This window comes from Cyprinus carpio, chromosome A11 (assembly GCF_018340385.1).
Source record: "Cyprinus carpio isolate SPL01 chromosome A11, ASM1834038v1, whole genome shotgun sequence".
NCBI lineage: Eukaryota > Metazoa > Chordata > Actinopteri > Cypriniformes > Cyprinidae > Cyprinus > Cyprinus carpio.
In genome coordinates this window covers 8700884-8722121 of record NC_056582.1, presented here as the reverse complement: position 1 = coordinate 8722121, position 21238 = coordinate 8700884, and the positions used below count along the sequence as shown (strand labels likewise).

Sequence of the window (21238 nt, the reverse complement as noted above, 5' to 3'; positions counted from 1 at the left end):
GACTCTTAGTTTGCCTCTCTTTGCTTTTGTTGCTTCCTTTGTCCTGTGTTCCCGTCATCATTTGTTGCTATGGCGATTCACTGGGTTAGTATCACACGTGTTGGCTTTTAAGTTTGTTAGCATGTGTATTTATGTCCTTCCGTTTCTTCAGTTCTTTGTCTGGTGTTGTTTGTGCATGCACATGGTTATGTTGCCTTCTATGGTTTGGATTATTATGTCGATTTAATAAAGTTCTTGTGCTATTTTTATTATCTTATCATCGTCTTCCTCATGGGCTTGTATCCATGACAGTGCCAACCCCACAAAAACATAATACTGATTTGTAAAACGTTTGAAATACCTTGAAAAATATATTTAAAATAATGTGTGCTTTCACATTGAAGTTGAATGGTAACACCACATGACGTTTTTTAGAGTCACGAAATTAAGTCCAGTTTACTTTTGAGGCATGTGAAGACTAATACAAACCACTCCAGTAGTTTTACATTCCCAGTAGTGTTTAGTTTTGGCTTGCTGAGTCAGTGTCCCCATTATTTCAAACTGATTGAGAAGATTATCAGTCTGTAACCTGAATGTTGAGGTTTGTGATAAAACGTTCCAGTTAACTGAAATGCATGTCAGTATTTTTGTGATACTTGGCAACAAGTTTATATTATAGTTTGTTTGTTCCTGTGGAGCACATACTTTTTCTGAACAGATGTGTCTGATGCAACACTCATTCAGTGATTTAGTCAAGGCTTATTTTGCTTCAGCAGTTTTGTATCATTAGTTAATACTGACTAAGAAGAGAAAATCAGTTTTGTAGGCTCTAAACGTAATAGTTAGCTCCTTGTTCATCCTAGCATTACTAACAGAAATCTTCCAGTAAATGATATAGCAGCTGTGAAGACTTGTACATTCAGGCCCCAGAGAAAACGCTTGTCATGACATTTACATATGATACACATTTTCATGATTTTTACATGTGTACTCTTTTTTTAGCACAACAATGTATTATACAGTCAGTAAATGCAAATCTAGTTTCTTTTGAAAGCTTGTGTTTGCATTTGTTGTTGAACTGTATTTCTTTTAGAACTGTTTTAGAAATCATACATTTTCAAAAAAATATGTACGGCTGTTTTACCTCAGACATTCAATGAGATAAGAACCTGGATTATTATAGTTAAGATTTCAATTTTTTGTTTCTCTTTGGAGTGTTACAAGCTCTTGGTGCATAAAGAAGATCTGTAAAGTTGCAAAGTCCCATTGTAGAGGACGATATCCGCTTCGTGATGCCTGGGGCTGATCCGTGCTGGTCGCTGAGGAAATACATCAACTTTGCACTGTGGATCGCCGGATCGGCTTTCACCATCGACGAAGCAGAGTCCAGCCCAGGGTCGTCACATGTGGTTGCTGCAAGCCCGCTGGCTGCTCCTTTGTCGAATCTGCCGTCCGTTCCTCACTCGAGCCCGCTGTGTGTGACACTGTGTGTTTCCTTGTGAAAGCGAAACTACTTTGTTTTGCCTTCCAAAAGAGGACACAACTAGAAATAGTGGTTAAGTTGTATTTACAACACTGTTCCAGAATAGTTCAACCCAAATATTCAGATGTGGGCAGCACATTTAATGGAGGACTGTTTTCTGAACCTGCAGAGTAGCCTACAATGGGTCTATGGTCAAAAGCTGTTCTTTAAAGTGGGGCAGTTCCAACTTAACTACACCAAGTAGTGCTTGTTGTTTATTGTTTCTCCGATCACAAATGCAGACATGGTTTTATGTTTAACGCGTAAAAGACAGTATAAGTCATTATAATCAGTAATTATGTCCCAACTGGATGCAACAAATGCCTCGTTTGTAATAAGTTTTATTGGTTTTGTCTCGTCATTTAAATCTTTTTCAACAATTCATGATTAAAGAAACTGATTCATAGGAGTCATTTGCTCATGAATCAGACTGCAGGCTGTGTTGTTTTTTTGCTTCCACTGCAGGAAACATGGGTGTGTAATATGAAACACTTATGATCATTTGAACAAAAATGTTATGCCCACCAACAAGTTAACTGAATCTGACAATTTCTATTTCTCAAACTTCTAACATGGCATTAAAAACACTACCATTCCCCCACACTGAATCACTTCTCAGCATACAGTATTATTCAATGCAATGGCTTTTCTAGTAACCAACGGCAACAAATGATCTGAATGAGACCTGATGTGATATGATATTGGAGAAGCAGCAAGAATAACATAACCTGTAATAATGCTGAAAGCAGGCATATTGTTTATTCTTGAACAGCAAACAGACACGTTCCTTACCTGCGCAGAAGGCTGAGGTGAGACATTGCTCGACCCACTGGGTTTCAGAGGCATCACATCAATGGGCTTTGACAGCTCTTTGAAAGAAAGGCCCTGACAGAATGTCTTGCCAGTTCATCCATTTGTGTGCCACACAAGAGCCCCAGTGGGTTGCGTGCCCAGAATTCACTGTGCCTGTGCTGGATGGCACGTCTCTCCAATACCATTACTGTCTGAAGCATCCTCATAAAACCTAGGTCTATTTACTATAGACTATTTCAGGGGGAAAACAGGGACGGAAGATTCAGTTCTGTCATAAAGGAATAACTATAGACTATTTCAGGGAGGTAAATAAACAGGGACGGAAGATTCAGTTCTGTCATAAAGGAATAAAAAAATAAAAAAATAAAAAAAAGGAAATTGTAGGCAGGATTACAGTTAATAATCCTGATGGAAGCTGAAGAAAACCATGACTGGTTCTTTAAAGCTGCTACTTTTTGATATAGATACTTTACATGAAAGAGTATTCCAGACTCAGACAGTTAAAGTCATGACGAAAAATGTGGGGCAGGGACCTATGGGGGGCTTTGCATCGGTTGTTGATTGGATGTTGAGATGGAGGCAGATGAATGTGAGATTGAAGGGGCAGAGTTTAAGCAGATTCAGTGATTGGAGAAATATTTCATTTTCACTGTTAGATCCAGTTATTACATTTTGATAAAACATTACAAGGTCAAAAAAAAAAAAAAAAAAAAAAAATTGTAGTGTAGTGTGTAGTGTGACAAGCAAGCTCTGTAATTGAGTTTCATGTTTTACTATTCAGAGTGTTCAAACACAGGGCGAAAACTTGGGAGGTTTTTGTATCATTTTGTATTCTCTGAACTATGTTATGTCTCTCTGAAAGGAGAAAAACATTTGCACATGAACACAACCAAGATGATTGTATTGTTATTGTGGTTTTTGTTTTTTGGATGTTTTTGTTTGTATTTTTTGTAGATTTAGAGGAGAGAGAGAATATATTGTGTCTTTTTGTTACTCTTATGGTGTTTTGAATGTTGTGATTCAGATGGTCAGCCTTTCTGATTACACAACTCTTGCTGCTTCATTTGCATCAAAGCTGTATACTGTCCTACTTCAGTCTCACGCTCTAATGAGGTTGGTTGCTCAATCATACCAACTTTCTTTGAAAGTTCAATAATAATAAAAATCACAAGATTTTTGATGTTCATTGTACATCTTTGAGGAGCAATATTTTGGACCAATGAGATTTCAGGGGATGGGGTTACCAAGTTCAAGACTGCAGAAATAGAAAACAATTTTTTTAAGCAGAAGGACTGAAATAGTTTTTTTCATAAAGCATATACTACCAGTCAAAAGTTTTTGAACAGTAAGATTCTTAATGTTTTTTAAAGAATTCTCTTCTGCTCACCAAGCCTGCATTTATTTGATCCAAAGTACAGCAAAAGCAGAAATATTGTGAAATATTTTTACTATTTAAAATAACTGCTTTTTATTTCAATATATTTTAAAATGTAATTTATTCCTGTGATTTCAAAGCTGAATTTTCAGCATCATTACTCCAGTCTTCAGTTTCACATGATCCTTCAGAAATCATTCCAATTATCTGATTTGCTGCTCAAAAAAACATTTTTTTTTATTTTTGTGTTGAAAACAGCTGAATAGTTTTTTTTTTTCAGGTTTCTTTGATGAATAGAAAGTTCAGATTCAGAAGAACAGCATTTATCTGAAATAGAAAACTTTTGTAACATTATAAATGGCTTTATCACCACTTTTGGTCAATTAAAAGCATCCTTCCTAAATAAAAGTTTTAATTAAAAAAAAAAATCAGCTTTGAAATCACAGGAATAAATTATATTTTAAAATATATTCAAATAGAAAGCAGTTATTTTAAATAGTAAAAATATTTCACAATATTACTGCTTTTGATTTATATCAAATAAATGCAAGCTTGATGAGCAGAAGAGAATTCTTTAAAAAAAAAAAACATTAAAAATCTTACTGTTCAAATATGTTTGACTGGTAGTGTACTCCAATAACTTTTGTTGTTTTTACAACTTTTTTTAAACAATTTTTTTTTTTCAGTGTACTATTGGATGCTATTTAGGGTGCAGCTCAAATGATTGACAAAACATCCTGTTGTTTGTCAGTCGTCATGGTTTTGGCAGGATGGTTAGGACAAGAACTATATTATTATATTATATTTATTTTAAGGAAATAGTTTTAGAATCTGGTGCCAACAATTTTATCTCCGAGAAAGAAAGAAAAAAATAAACATCCATGTTTCAATTATATTCCAGTCCCTGTAAAAACGACTCGTTCTTCAACATAAGTCGAAGGGTTTTTCCCCATGATTTAGACCCTAAAATTCTCAACGATTTTACAAAAAAGCTCTCCTCTACAAGCTGAATGATTTGGAGTGTTATTCATGTCTGTAACACAAACACTGCAGGGTGAGATATGCACCAAGGGTTTTGAAACCATCCTTCCCATCAACATAGTGTTTATCATCATTATCATCTTAAGAGCAAAGCTGTCTGCAAACAATATTTTTAAAATGGCCTTGACCTCTGCTGTGACCTCTCTGACTTTGGCAGAGCATTCAGTCTCAGATGATGCTCTCTGAAAACAGCTGGAAAGTTGTACTTGCCAAGAGTGACAGTTCACTGTCCCACTGAGTAGATCTCATCTAAAGCTGAGAAGACCCTTTGTTTCCCCACCATTAATGACTTGAAGATCTTTCTGCTTGGGTGTTCTCCGAGAATCTCTTATCCTCACAGAATGTCAGAGAAGTCAGTGCTTTTGTCTACATTTTAAGCAGTACTATTGTAGTTCCTTCAAACCCCTCAAATAAAGCATTTAAAGTCACCATGAATTTAAAGTTGACAAAAAGTGACTGGACAATAATTCCTCTCCTTCAACGACCTGACAGTCACGCAAGATTGCAGCGATTAGCCAATGACAACAATCCAATCAATTCCCGATTTACTTTTTTTTTCCTCATTCGAGATGCCATTTGACTTACAATAGGGAAGAACAGACAATCACAATTTCCATTTCATGCTTAATAACAGAACAAAAGCTAACATAAGAGAGTCTGACCTGTTTAACTAAGTGCTACTCAGAGTATGTCATTAATACTTCATTAATGAAAGCATGCTATAAAATAAGAATGAGGTCAACATGGCTTTGATCATTGTTAAATGGAATCTGAATGGTGTTCACCTCCATTTGTGCATGATGGGCCTTTGAACAATAATAATTGTTTCCATTTTTAAACACTACAAAGCAGTCCATCAGAATTGCAGCCTGCTCCATCTTCAGGCTTTTAATGCTTTTAGCTGCTTCCTCGGTCGATTCAGGTTAAAGTTCATCTCACAAAAACCAATATCATTTATTTTATCTAAAAACGGTTTATTATGAGGTTCAAGATATCTGGTATAAGGTATTTTAATACCTTGTGGTATGGTATATATTGACTGAACTACACAAACAACTGACTGACTCAGTAAAACTCATTTGTGTTGTTTGTTTATTGAAGATGAGACTCACATAAAACAACTGAGTTGATAATTAAATATCTTTTGTGTTTCACATCACTAACATTGTTTGAAATGTAATTATTTCTGATTTAGAAAAGCAGCATTTTTCCTGTACTGTTAAAGGGATAGTTCACCCATAAATGAAATTTTGATGTTTATCTGCTTACCCCCAGGGCATCCAAGATGTAGGTGACTTTGTTTCTTCAGTAGAACACAAACCAAGATTTCTAGTTCAAACCGTTGCAGTCTGTCAGTCTTATAATGTAAGTGGATGGGAATCACAGCTAAAACATACAATAAAACAAACAAACAAAAAAACATACACTAAAAAAAACAAATTTAACCCTGCGGCTCGTGACGATACATTGATGTGTAAAGACACAAAACGATCGGTCTGTGCAAAGAAGTATTTATATCGTTTTTTACCTCTGATTCACTCAATGTCCGTCCTCCTATGCGCGTTCTCAGCAGCAGGCGAGGCGTCTTCTTCTTCTTTTATTTATTTTGTTTTTTACCTCTGATTCACTCAATGTCCGTCCTCCTATGCGCGTTCTGTGCATTCCTGCGTCGGCAGCCTATCCACCTATCACCGCACAGACTACAACGGCAAATAAGTCTGTGATCTGCTGCGTCTGTTCATTACAGCTATCAGTGTATTACATCATTCAACAGGAGCCGCAGATAAATGGATATATTAATTAAACGAAACAAAGCAGGCTTGCTTAGAGTTTTGGTGTATGTAACTTTAATTTTTTTTTTTTTTTTGATGGGAATGATCACATAACATTTAAACAGCCTTCTGTCTGTACCGCCTTCCCATGCTTGTTTTCCACTTTGCTTTACTTTATCAGCACTGACTCCTTTAACTAAAGACTATGCAACGTTTCTACACTTGAGCTAGACATCCCCGACGCCTGTCAACCATTTTGTGCCGCCGATGTTCTGAGAGCTGACGAGTGGAACACACCAACAGTCTAGCCCGACTGTTCGCTCGCCCATCGGCTTGGATGCAAAACCCGATCGTGGCTTGGTGGTAAGCAGATGCCACCTATTAAACCTATCACCTAACTTATTGGGTGAACTGCTCCCTTTATCAATGTATTGTCACCTAAATCTGTATTTATTTAATTATTTTTTTATGTATGTAGCCTGATTCCCATCCACTTACTATATAAGACTGACCAGACTGCAATGGTTTGAGCTAGAAATTGTTTTTGTGTTCTACTGAAGAGAACAAAAGTCACCTACATCTTGGACCCTTGGGTTAAGCAGATAAACCAGGATACATTTTCATTTTTGGGTGAACTATCCCTTTAAATGGCGAGCCATGTTATATATCTCTTCTTTGTTTTTGGCCACCCTGGACGAGCGAGCAGACCATGTTTTCAGCATTTTTAATTTTAATTTATTTATTATTTAATATGTATTTTTATTTATTTTTCATTCCCCTGCTGTGCACTTGATTTAGGCTATTTATTAATTTTCTTACTGATGAAGCTGAGAGTTTGGGATTGTTTACCTGCTGATTTTTGGGTGAGATTGAGGTATCAAAATCAAAGCATAATTTAGGATCTGGAAAGTGGGCTACTAGAGGGATTTCTTAAGAATGACAGGCAACCATAACCGGGAACATTAAATCTTGGCTACTAGACAGAGGACATCTCTTTATAACAAACTTAGCCTGTAAAACTCTCAAAGGAAATTACCAGGAAACATGCCTCTTGTCAAGGCTGTAGAAAGGTTATGAGCTACGAGTTCCTGTGAAATGCACTTTGTTATCATTATGATATCTCTAATTAGCTCTGTGTGGGTGATAAACATCTCAAGGAATATTCACACCTCCTACAAATTACTAGATTCCATTACAGAGTGGGCTCAAGAGATGAGGCTGTCAGAAAGATTAGGGATGGCACCACACTGGTCCACCCCTGTTTTTTTTTTTTTTTTATGAGACAACTAAAAACCCATGCAGCAGCTGCTGTCGTTTTATGACATGTTCTGTGGACCCTTCTACAGTATGTGCCTGGAAGCTGTATAGCATAGCCTGCAATACTTTCTGCAGTCACAATTAGGCCTATGATCATGTTTATGGTGTTTATATTGTAATATGTTGTAGATAGTGCAAAATTTAAAAAGTAGTAAAGCACATTTTAAAATAAGAGTTACGCAAGTACATTAATTTTTTTACATTTACATTTACATTTAATCATTTAGCAGACGCTTTTATCCAAAAAGCGTCTGGTAAATGAATAAATGTAAATATAAATGTAAAAAAATTAATGTACTTGTGTAACTCTTATTATGACAAGCATCTTTATGAGTGAATCATTGAATCATTCACTCAACAAAACATTGATTCGTTCAGGAACGCCACTACTGTTTGTTGTCCGGAGATAAAGAACTGTTGATTCTGCCATCGTTTTGTTTAAAACCATTTTCATTGGCACAGCAAAAATACACAAAATAACTGGAAATATTGTCTAAAATTAAAATTTCTCAGAACTTACATTTACTTACATTTAACTTATTGTTTGTTGAGCTATTGTAACTAAAAGCATTAAAACAACTGCAGTGTTGGAATGAATATCAACACAAGTGGGATTAAACCTGTGGGGAAAAATATACACAGAAAGTCATAAAGTATCTTAAAAGTATTAATGTGTAGACTTTTGAAGTCATGCGTCAGTTTTGAATGAGGAACACACAAAATAAATGTCACGTCATTACTCAGTTAACATCTCATTAAGTAAAAAACTACATGTTTGTAAGAAAAAAAGATGAAACGTCAAACCGTTGCTTCCAGATAAAATATGAGACCTCTATCCATAATACTGCTTTCTCCAGTGAAAATGTTGTCTTGTCTGAATCAGGAGAGAAATATGCACAGATCAAGCACTGTTAACAAGCGAAAACCAGTCCAAAATAGTTCTAAACAAATATGTCGGTAGATTTTGGGGTAAGAGGACATGGGGTGGACTTTTTCACTAGAGGAAGTGTTATTATGGATTATGGACTTGTATTTTGACCCAAAAATTAAAGTCAAATATCTTAATGATATTTGAATGATAAACACTCAGCTTTTAATTTCACAAGATGTTAACTGACTTTCAGTTTGAATTCAAGACAGAAGCTCTGCACACAATCTGCCTAACACATCTACTTTTGAGTAAATCATATCAGAATTATTCAGAAGTACCTCATGTTTAACTACTAACACTGTGTGTAACACAGTGGCTTGGGTCTTGCCTTAATATGGCTAATGAGTGGCAAGAAGATTAAAGCTTTTTACCTTTTTAAGTATTCTGAGCTTCTCAAAAAGCAAGCCATAACAAAACACTCCTGCCATCAGAAAATGGTGCACATGACTGAGCAATGAGGAGAATTGTGACGATGTGTTATGTAAGAACACAAAGATAGAGTTCTTAATGTTTCTACTTCAACTCAAATATTTATATGATCATGACTTATGCCCTAATTACAGACTGGTGTGTAACAGACTGAGGCTTTCTTAATATAATTCTCTTAATTTGACATTGTGAAGAAGAAAGAAATTCAGGAAATTGCTTGGCAGAGGCAAATAGCCGTGTGGCTGCTTTGTCTTTAATTTAATTATAAAATGGGACATTCATGAAAATTCTAGCCTGCAATCATGTGTGTCCCTCATTACCGAGCATGCTGATTGCCGTTTAACATTTTGACACTCATTATGGTAATAATGACAATAAGGACTTTCTCAGATGACAGTTATCAGCGTTATCAGATAATTCAGTTTAAAGAACTCACCAGTGTGACAAATGACTGAAAGAGCACCAAACTGCTTTCAAAACAACATCTTTTGCCATCATAAATACAAAACTGCTAGATAAAGGCCACCAGATTAATAAGAATGGTGATCAAATATATTATTCTAATACTAATAAGTAAAATTATTATATACAAATATTCCACTATGACTAAACAAATAGCCTACATAAATTAAGCATATTAAACAAAATAAGCCAAATTTATATTGCACATTTCTGATGAATATAAAACTGTGCTGCCCTCTAGTGTTGCCTTTATAAAATGATACAAGTTGGTGCTTGGTGTATAATGTAGGCCTATGGTATATTTGTATGTTTATGTAGGAGTGATTTATAAATGCAGGTCAGCATTCTCTCAACCTCATAATGCTCAGACATTAGGATAAGGTTATTGTCTAGTTAAGCAGTCTCTGATTCTGGGTGACTCCTTCATTTCCCCCACATTAATGCTGTACACTGTTGTCTGCAGGGATGTGTAAAAGTTCAGTGCACCATCATAAGACAAATTAACCACAAAATGTGCATTGAAAAGTTCACTGAATGCCCCAAAGGAGCAGTTTGCCTGGCATGAGACAAGATGCTTATTCAGTGTTGATGTAGAAGCCGCCAATCATGCTTTTCTGACATCCAACAAAAAGGTACGAATGCTGACGCTGGTTGTTGCTGAGATGCTCCTCCAAACTGCAGCCTGAGGACTGAGACGAGGACACTGAACAATAGACAAGCATAATGTGCAGCCAGTGAAAAGTGATTATTTACACATTGACTCACTGGCTAGTGAAAGATGAGAACACCTATGATCAATCTCATTCACTTTTGAGCAATCTGCATGAGCTAAGAAGTTGACTCAATGAATTATTATAATGTTGTGTTATTTTAGCTTAATGATTAATATAATTCATGGAGTTATTAATAATTCAATAAATCAGATCTACATTTCAAACATGTTCATTATTCACCACGGCCTATTGCTGCATTCCTTTTACTAATTGCATACAATTATTTTAATAATTTTATTAATTACATAGCCTACTGTGTACAATTTATAAAGTGTAACTCAGATTTATCAACTAAATTGCAGAATTTTTCATTTAGCATTTTACATTAATGACAGCGAGGTGACCAAATCCTTTTTAGGCTGTATTGTTGCTTGTACTTATGTATGCTCGCAGCTTATCACATAATGTTTCATTACATAATGTCACAGTGTACATAAGCAAATTTTTCCACGTCAGTCAGTTTTCAGGCGCTGAGCGGTAACCCCCAACATGTGACGTCAAGCGCGTTATGGCAGCCGTGCGCGCGCACGCACATGAATCGTCACACTTCACTGGCTAGAGAGATCATTGAGAGGAGACTACTGGTGAGTGTGTATTAAACCCACTTTTTAGACTATGTAGAACCAAATGACAGCCTGAATGATTTTAGCGTAAAACACTGAATGATGGCTAGCTCATTTTCAATCCTCATTAAATCTTCTTTTGGATTTATGGTAAGTCACACGAGCGAACTGAAGCTAATGCTAATAGAATTACCACTCGCGTTGCAAACCAATGGAAACTGTTAGCATGAGCTAAAAGCTAGTTTGCGCTAGAATGTTCCATCTCTCATAATAACTTTGTTTTGACTCAATGAACATATTCACGTGTTAGCACATGTTCTCAGCGATGGTTACATATTTGACGGTTGTTAATTTGTAACAATCTTACATCGGGTGCTATTTCGCGTTTAAATCATGTGTACTGAGTTACAGTGGACGCTTAGCATTAAACCCAGAACAGTAAAAACTAGAGTAAATGCATTGTAACATTAGGAGTTTGCTCAAAATCGCTATCATCAATTCCAAACTGATGTGTCTCTGATTTGCAAACCATTATCACACTGTTCTGTTTCTATAATGTTGTAGTTGGTAGTAATAAAACTTGTCCCTGTCTCGTAGGTTTCCTTCACATATTTATTTGGTGAGGTTTAAGCCTCAAGACAGAATGGCAGACACAAAGCGTCTCGCATTCTCCATCATCCAGTTTCTCCATGATCAGCTGTCCTCTGGGAGTCTGTCTTCAGATGCTCAAGAAAGCTTAGAAGGTAAACCCTTAGTGCTGAAATCAGTGCTGGACACTGTTATGCTATTGGTTGGTAATTCCTAATTTACCCTTTTATCTAGTCGCCATCCAGTGCCTGGAGACGGCGTTTGGCATCTCTGTAGAGGACCAGAGTTTAGCAGTCAGTCCGTCTCTGCCAGAGATATTTGCCTCTGCAACTAAACAGGTAGAAGCTGTTCTTGTCATTTTGAAAAGGTTATTCGTTGTGTTGAATGGACTTTTCTTAAGACATTCTTATATGTAGCAGACACCTCAAAATAAGACCAATTCACCCAGTTGTTCACCTTCAGAGGAGCAGTTAGCAGAGGCAGAGAGTCTTAAAACAGACGGTAAGACCATTACACCTTTACCATCTCAGGATGCTCTCCGTAAGGTCCTCTCACTCAGGTGTTGCTTGTATGTACCTGCAGGCAATGACCAGATGAAGGTAGAGAACTTTAGTGCAGCCGTTGAGTTCTACTCTAAAGCCATCCAGCTTAATCCTCAAAATGCTGTCTACTATTGCAACAGGTAATTACACATTTTCATTAAATCAGAAAAAAATGTTTAATGCTGTAGTATTTGCATTATCCAAGAATGTTTTAAAAATTATTATAATTGTTTTGTTTTTTTTCTTGGTGAATTGTTTTTATTATTTGAACAGTAATATTATTATTGAAATTATTTTTTAGAGCTGCAGCCTACAGCAAACTGGGAAACTATGCTGGAGCTGTTCAAGACTGTGAACAAGCCATTGGAATCGATCCAAACTACAGTAAAGCATATGGACGGATGGGGTAAGTTTTAACCCTCCACCCCCCCTAAAATGTACAGCACAGTTTCAGATAAATTATTCAAGGCCGATTGATTCAACTTGATTCACTTCTATAAATCTATAAATTAATTTTTTGACTTCAGGGTTCCCACAGGTCCTAGAAGTCTTAATTTCACTTTTATAAAATTTAAGGTCATAAAAAGAAAAGAGAGAGTCTAATATGATTATTAAAATTTAAAAGGTTCTACGATTTGATTAAATAAGTGTGAGCACTGCACACTTCAAAGTCAAAATGCAGCCCTGTTGCCTAAAGCGTGAGCCTGTAGAACATGCATTTATTTTTATTCAGCTACTGTTGATTCATTATGCAATGTTTACCTTATGGTGTTTGTATTGTAATAGGTTGTAAATTGTTGTAAGGGTGCATATTATATCTCTTATCTCTTTTAATGAACAACTGAAAGTAATAAAAGATGCATTTCAAATTAAGAGACCTGGTGTATTTCAGTCTTATCATGCATTATGCATACATTTTTTTCTAGTTATTATTGGTATTTTGGTTACTCAATAAACTGTATGGCATTTAATTCAACATTGAGTCCTTGAATATGTGCTACAGCCTGTTTAATTAAGTTAAAGATTATAAGATACATGTTCTGAATGGACATGCTGCATTTGATTTATGCAGGTCTTAAAAAAGGTCTTAAAGCCTTACATTTGATTAAAAAAAAAAAAAATGTAAAAAAAAAAAAAAAAAACTCCAGTTACCCTTATTTAAAAAATCTGAAGATGTATTTATTTATGCTTTTCTTAAAAACAAGCTTGCTCTTGCAAGTTTAAACAAATACTCGGAGGCTGTGAGCTACTACAAGAAAGCGCTGGAGCTGGATCCTGACAACGACACTTACAAAGCCAACCTGCAAATAGCAGAACAGAAGATGAAGGAAGCGCAGCCCAGCCCTGTGAGTTCACAGAACCACCCTGATAACAGTTTTGTCTCTCTGCGGAAAACAGAGAGTTGTGCTAAAGCCCAGGTTTTTATCTTTGTTAGGCAGGGGGTTTGGGTGGAGTTGAACTGGCCGGTTTGCTGAGTAACCCTGGTTTCATGAACATGGTCAGTAGAAATCTATCTTAAATGCTCATCATTAATGCTTACGTATGCTCATCATTAACTCACTGTCACTCTCTTTAGGCATCTAATTTAATGAACAACCCACAAGTGCAACAACTGTGAGTAGACAAAACTTAAGCACAGCATTTATTATACACCTAATACACACACTATACATAAAGTCATGATGATTTCATATGGTTTTGAAAAATCTAATCTTGTCATGTGGTGTAACCATCAAGCAGGAGCAAGTGAATCACAAGACATTTTCCTGTAATAATTTCCATTTGTAGCTGTGCAAAATGAGAGCGACCTGTATAGTCTAGTGCATTTCATACAGGCTGCTAGTTTCACTTTCATTAATTACATACATGTACTTCATAGACATCCTTAATCTCTAATAACTCCATTCTGCTCTCTGTTGTCTGTTTATAGTTTAGTTCATTTTAATTAGGTTGATGTTATTGATAGACAGTATCAGGTGCGATACTGATACCATATGTATTTAATAATCAACACTTAAATAAAAAAGTTGTACAAACATTTAAATTGCACAGGGTTTATATTAAGAAATACTAATTGAACCTCTCTGTGCTGAAATTCCGGTGCATCACTATTATTTTTTGTTTTCCTTCTTTAGGATTTCTGGACAGTTGTACTAACTTTAAATTGTTATCAGTCAGCAGCAGTTTATATCAGCTGTTTCTGTGCCCATGTAGGATGTCAGGTATGATGTCTGGGGCTTACAGTCCTATGGCGGGAGCCACCTCTCCAGGAGCGGGAGCAGCAGCAGCAGCTGGAGCAGGAGGTGCAGGTGCAGGTGCCAGTGACATCTCCGGCCTCATACAGGCGTAAGTTTTAACATCACTATCCTGTGATTTTCATAGGTTTCTGTTCTACTTTCTAACTGAAAGGTCAAGGTTATATGCAGCGGGGCTGAACTAGTGTTTTTCTGTCTGTGACAGTGGTCAGCAGATGGCACAGCAAATGCAGCAGCAGAACCCTGAGCTTATCGAGCAGCTGAGGAGTCAAATGCGCAGTCGACCTCCCAGCAGTGCTGGCGACGAACACTGACACTCCCTATGGTACCATACATCACTCAGTTGAAGTATTCATATCAACTCATTGACATTTGAAAGGCTGGAACATAGCTTTAGATTTTAGACTTTAAGGCAAGACACTAGAGGCAATTTTTTTTTTTTTTTTTTCATGCAATGTTCAATTTTGAGATTTTAGACTATTTGGCTTTTTATAATTGTTCTTTCAGAGTAGTGGAAGGACAACATCCAAAATAGACTTATATTATTGCATATTATAGGTTTGAGTCTATAGATTTAAATAAAGAGACAGATCTTTAGAGGCTGTTCCTTTTTCAGAATTCTCCTCTTCAGTAGCGTAACGCAAACCAGACTTTAGAGTTTTGTTCTTTTCTGTATTCTCAAGGTATTTACAGGCGGCTTTGATCATGTACTTTGCCTGACTTTATAAAATATTTTATTTCTAAATTTTTATAGACTGTTGACAGTATTTTCTAAATTATTAATAATAAGTGATAAAAATTAAAAGGGTAAATTTTGGGAGTTTTGTGAATTTAATTAGACAATGCCTCAATTGCAAACTTAACATTTTAGAAAACTTGTAAAAGACATTTTTTTTTTGCAATTCTTAATGTATTAATCATCCTGGGAAGCATGTTAATTGTGAACTTAAAGAGATACTCCACCCCAAAATGAAAATTTAGTCATTAATCACTTACCCCTATGTTGTTCCAAACCCGTAAAAGCTTTGTTCATCTTCGGTACACAATTTAAGATATTTTGGATGAAAACAGGGAGGCTTGAGACTGTCCCATAGACTGCCAAATAAATAGTGTCAAGGTCCAGGAAAGTATGAAAAGCATCGTCAGAATACTCCATCTGCCATCAGTGATTCAACCGTAACTTTATGAAGCGACGAGAATACTTTTTGTACACGAAGAAAACAAAAATAATGACTTTATTCAACAATTCCTCTCCTGACGATGCTTTTCATACTTTCCTGGACCTTGACAATGTTATTTATTTGGCAGTCTATTGCCGTGTTTCCACCGAAATTACTTGGAACAATTGTACCAGGAACTTTTTCCCAGGAACTGTTTTCCCCCGCAGACCTGTTGCTTTCTGCGTTTCCACCGCGGTCTAAAGTACCGTGAAGATTAGGCAAATAGTATGGTGGTGTAAGTTTGTGTGTGTTTTTGGATAATAAGTGTGCAATTTTCGGACTTGCATCCTCGTTAGTTTGGACTTTGCGAGTTCGACTCGGGAGTGTGATCTCCCGCGGACGGAACGACGCAAGTCCGATAATTCTGCAAACAGCAGTGTACTTGATAACATCAGTCAGCTTGCCTTGGCTACTGCAATTTTCCTCACTGTATATTTACAATAAGACGAAATAGGATATCAAACACCACTGCCTCCTTTCGTTTTCATTTAAACATAATAATAGCCGCAGAAATGTACTTAGTTCAGGGAAATTTGTATATATACAGCTATTACAATGAAACAAAATATTATATCAATTTCCTCTTTTTATTTTCATTTTAACATATAGATAAATTGAATACAGACCAAAGATTACCTGTTAGATATACCCAAAACGAATTATATTTTATGTTTAACCACTAAAGAGACATCAGAGCCGACGGCAAATGTCAGAAGGACTAGTCGAGTTGAAATACTTTAAAAACTACATTTCATGACACAATAACAGTAATATTTAGAAAATTATCAGAATAAATGGTGGTTGAAATCACAATGCTGCATTAACTCAACCAATCAGCATGTTTGGCGCCCAAGTCCTGCCCCCAAAAGTTCTGGAACTTTTGAAAAAGTACTACCTCGCGAGCAGGGACTTTCTGAGGGGCATTTTTCTACCTGGAACTTTATTTAGATCCTGGTTCCTGCGGTGGAAACACACAGAGTACCAGCCCAAAGTCCCTAGTTCCTGGGTAAAGTTCCAGCGGTGGAAACGCGGCTCATGGGACAGTCACAGGTCTCCCGATTTTCATCCAAAATATCTTAAATTGTGTTCCGAAGACGAACGAAACTTTTACGGGTTTGGAACGACATGGGGGTAAGTGATTAATGACAAAATTCTCGTTTTGCGGTGGAGTAACCCTTTAACACCATCACTTGGTGAACTTTGACAACAGCACTGAAGATGTTTTATAAGTATTTATAATGTTGTTTTTGAGCTTTACAGATATTCAAACAATAACTTATCTGTTGCTTATCTTATCAGAATATCTCATCTTCAGAACTTAACATTACTTCTCTCATTTTTTGCAGAGTTTAACTCTTGACCTGGTGGACCTTTGGAAGATGGGCTCCTTTTTTATTTTTTAAGATATACCTTGTTCCTTCAACTCCAGGGATGAGACTGTGTTTATTCATCTATAAAAAACTGCATGAGTTCCCACTGCCCCACATTGCCCTACCGGCTGGAAGAGGTCATCAGTGCACATACACCCATCATATTTGGGAACTGGACTCTGAAATAAATTAATAAAATCTCAAATGTCTGAATAAATGAAACATCACACTGGGTTAACACTTATATGCTCAAGTAATAATCAATGTTACGGGACCGTGATTAATGAATTACTGCTACATGGACATAATGCAGATTTGCTGTAACACCTCAGCGATTGACCTGTCCAATGACAAGCCTCTGTCTGAACTGAAAGGGGTTGACAAGGAACATGTGCAGAACTCAACACTGACAATTAAATGTCAGATTTCAAATAGGACTTGTGTTTTAGCAGCTGAGGTTTCATGTTTCACAACCACTTACTATGTTTGCAAGCAAATGAGATTTGTCAAAAGTACCTTTAACAAATATTGTTCTTAATTTGCTCTGATAATTCTGGATTAAAGGAAATGGATGTTTTGTCCATTTTGGAGAACTGATGTATGTGTGATGGTATATTTAAAGGGACTTGTCATCCGTAAACATCACCGTGTCTCAAAACCCAGCGAGCTGCCTATATAGACAGCAGCAGGAAAGTTTGAAACATTTAAGTTTATTTTGGGGGGATATTTTTAGAGGCAGCAAACGTTTTGTAATTCATATACAAATTTAAAAAAATATGACGTGCCTATGTTGCCTAACAACGCACACTAGATAGGCAGGTTACTAGTTACTGAGGGAGCCACAGAACAGGTGTTGCAGCCTTCAACAGCAGGAAGTATCGGAGCAAACACGGGTAGAACGCTTCATTTCGTGCATAAGTATATGATTTATTATCTTCTTACATTTCACTGCTTGATGAAGCATTATAAAAGACGTATTTAAACCAGTAATATAGAATAAGCGCCGTTTATGTGCGTGCAATGTTTATTAGCTTAGCATTTAACGGCTATAGTAAACGACTCCAGTTTGAATAGAAATTCGTGAAAAACACCAGGCTTGCACGTCTTAATATAAAGTGTTTTTATCGGTAGCATGTTGGTGTTTTTTTCTTCAATACATGCATCTTTATATGCACGCTTTTTTTCTACTATGATAGCTAGCAGCTCAGCAGAGTTAGCATGCTAATCTGTACACTGACCTCGCCAGTCACCTCACGAACATATAACGCCTCAGGAATTGGTTGTCGGGTGTTAATCAATCTACCGGACATGCCTAGCAACAGCTGTCGAACTGAAGCTGATTTGAATTTGCTTAAAGTATGATGTTTCTCTACTATAATTATGAAACGTTTGTGATTGTTTTCCAGGGATGCTGTCCATGACCTGACCTCAGTCGGCCTTGAGAAGAGTCAGTGTCTTTGGCTTCAGTGTTTTATTTCAGATACACATGCTTTGTTGAAGTGGGATCACAGCCCATCTCCTCAGTATGGAGATAGCTGTAGCCAAAATCCTGTGCCTGCTGGGGGTGTTTGCACTGATGTTAGCGGGCATCCTTGTTCCTGTGCGGGTGATGCGCATGGAGTATGATAAGGTCACGAGGTACAGAAGAGTGGTTGCTTTAAGCAACTCTTTTGGAGGAGGTGTATTCCTGGCCACCTGCTTCAATGCCCTTCTTCCAGCAGTTAGGGAAAAGGTATGTAATCAAACATGGTTTTGGAAAATGTTCACTCATTTAATCACCATTAGGTTTTTCCAAAGCTGTATAATATTCTTTCCTTTGTGAAACAAAAGTAGACATTCTGATGAATGTCCTGGCTGCTTTTTTCCCATGCAATTGAACTTGCAACCTAAAAAGGATGCAAAAGCACCATAAAAGTATGTCTTCTGAGGCATTTGTAAAGTGTAAATTATAACAGAATATTCATTATTGTGGGTGATCTATCCCTTAAAGGGAAAATTCAGCCAAAATTGAACACAACAGTTAAAATAGAAAGCACACAAATGTTTTATACAAATAATCAGTCTCTGAGTCTGTATAGTACCAGCTGGGTGGAGCCCTTAAAGTTGATGCTTCAAAAACATGCAAAATGAACAAGAGGGTAACCCATGCAGTACAGTCACAGTTGATTGAGTCTATCTTCTGAAGCAAAACAATAGGTGTGTGTGTGTGTGTGTGAGAGAGAGAGAGAGAAAATGGAGAGGGGGGTAACTTTAATATTCTAGACTTTTAAAGTTATAAACCAAATCTTCTGGTCAGATGTCTTTTTGAGTTTCAGTAAGAGAACAAAGTCAAGCCACATTCAGAACTAGAGTAATACAGATAAAAGAAAATGGCTTAAGAATCACAGAAATATCTTTAAGGATTCACATAGTGACACATTCCTAATAGCTTTCTTGTTAAGTGAATGGAGAATAGCCTTGATATATATTTTAGCCTCTTCTTCAAGAATCAAAACGAGGGTTTGGTTTTACTATACTTACACGAGTTTCGTATAAACCTTTATTTATATATATATTTATATATACGGTGTATAATAGATGCAGACCCCCTTTATCAATTTAGCACACCTACGAGTCATATTAGATGCATTTGCTAAAATCATTTAAGGGGGGGGGGTCTTTTTACAGCACCATTAGTACCCATAATTCAATTTCAAACCCACAGAATTGTTGTCGTTGTCGTCTCTCATTGTGTAGTTATTCATTGATTATATCAGGAGTTTTCGTGTGAGTAAGCTCGGTCAGTTGCGCTCTTTGCCCTTTCAGGAGTTTTCGTGTGAGTAAGCTCGGTCAGTTGTTTTTGGGACAAGATGAAGAAAATTTTCATTCACACCTGGATTTGTCTAAGAGGACAGTTCTGTCCATGTTACATGGTATAACGTGGTGAAGAAAATTTTCATTTTTTTTGTTTGTCTAAGAGTATAGGTGGTGTGTGTATATATGTATGAAGTAAATTTTCTTTGTATTTTTTTTTTTTTTTAATATTTCTTTATTTTTTTTTATTGTTTTCTTGTAGAGGTTGTTGATTTTTTATATCTGTTATACTAAACCAAAGTCATTTATGCATCCAGTATTACCATCAGGAAGTTCACTGGGAATCAAATTATAGTCACAGAATCTAACTTCTTAACATTTTGCTCTCAGGTTGACGACGTCCTGAAAACGTTACAAACCACCAATCAGTACCCGCTGGCAGAGACGATGATGATGATTGGGTTTTTCCTCACAGTATTTGTGGAGCAGGCCGTGCTCACTTTCCGCAAGGAGAAGCCCTCGTTTATCGACCTGGAGACGTTTAATGCTGGTGACTCGGCAGCGGGGAGCGACTCAGAGAATGATGCTCCATTCATCGCTCCCGCTCGAGGGTCCAGAGACCACCAATACCATTCCCATCACCATGGACACTTCAGCCCTTCAGAGCTGATGCATGCTGGGCCGTTGAGATTAGCTGGCCTGGTGCTAGCGCTGTCCGCTCACTCTGTCTTTGAGGGTCTCGCTTTGGGCCTTCAGGAAGATGGGGCTAAACTCGGAACCCTCTTCATTGGAGTGGCCATCCACGAGACGCTGGCAGCAGTGGCACTGGGGGTTAATATAGCCAAGGCGGGAATCTCCTTACGGGATGCCAGTAAACTGGCCGTAACAGTGAGCCTAATGATTCCTCTGGGCATCGGGATTGGAATGGGTATTCAGACAGTCCAGCACTTGGCAGAAAGTATTATATCTGTAGTACTCCAGGGCCTGGCAGCCGGGACGTTCCTCTTCATTACGTTCTTTGAGATCCTCTCACGAGAGCTGGAGGATAAACACGACAGGCTGCTGAAGGTGCTGTTTCTTATACTGGGCTACAGTGTACTTGCAGGGCTCGTCTTTATCAAGTGGTAAAAGGGGTTCAAAATGTAACATTTTCTAAAATGGTATCCTGCTCTTCTAGAGCACCATCTGTCAAACATCATAACCAAGGGTCTCTGTAAATCTACTGTATAACTTTTGATATTTTATAGTGCAAGGGTTTTCAATCTTTTTAATACCAGTAACCCAAAAATATGATCATTATCTGTTATTTTTATGATTTATATCAATAAAGGCTGCTGTAATATCCTTTAGATATGTGCGTGTGTGTATGTGTGTGTACATTCATGTATGTATACACACACACACATACTATTAAGCGTCATATTATTAAAACAAAATAGAAAAATTATTTCATTATTTTAAATTATTTAAATATAAAATAGCCAAATATTAAA

The 21238-nt window shown here is 36.8% G+C and overlaps 2 protein-coding genes across 5 annotated transcripts; both read left to right on the top strand.

The window, feature by feature from the left end:
• Positions 1-10876: 10876 nt before the first annotated feature.
• Positions 10877-17549, top strand: LOC109072097 (small glutamine-rich tetratricopeptide repeat-containing protein alpha-like). 3 transcript variants are annotated; one of them, XM_042767030.1, is made up of 12 exons: positions 10877-10998; positions 11575-11720; positions 11800-11903; positions 11985-12066; positions 12148-12247; positions 12409-12513; positions 13312-13453; positions 13543-13605; positions 13684-13721; positions 14322-14453; positions 14568-14687; positions 16929-17549. In XM_042767030.1, exons 2-11 carry the CDS (start codon positions 11621-11623, stop codon positions 14674-14676), a joined length of 975 nt encoding a protein of 324 aa, XP_042622964.1. In that variant the 5' UTR covers positions 10877-10998; positions 11575-11620; the 3' UTR covers positions 14677-14687; positions 16929-17549. The 3 variants fall into 3 exon arrangements, with proteins under 3 accessions (XP_042622964.1, XP_042622962.1, XP_042622963.1); XM_042767028.1 differs by having other exon boundaries at positions 11982-12066; XM_042767029.1 differs by lacking the exon at positions 10877-10998 and adding an exon at positions 11001-11127 and having other exon boundaries at positions 11982-12066.
• A 163-nt stretch (positions 17550-17712) lies between these two features.
• Positions 17713-21218, top strand: LOC109098509 (zinc transporter ZIP3). 2 transcript variants are annotated; one of them, XM_042767032.1, is made up of 3 exons: positions 17713-17845; positions 18359-18684; positions 20136-21218. In XM_042767032.1, exons 2-3 carry the CDS (start codon positions 18478-18480, stop codon positions 20871-20873), a joined length of 945 nt encoding a protein of 314 aa, XP_042622966.1. In that variant the 5' UTR covers positions 17713-17845; positions 18359-18477; the 3' UTR covers positions 20874-21218. The 2 variants fall into 2 exon arrangements, with proteins under 2 accessions (XP_042622966.1, XP_042622965.1); XM_042767031.1 differs by having other exon boundaries at positions 17735-17870; positions 20136-21217.
• Positions 21219-21238: the final 20 nt, after the last annotated feature.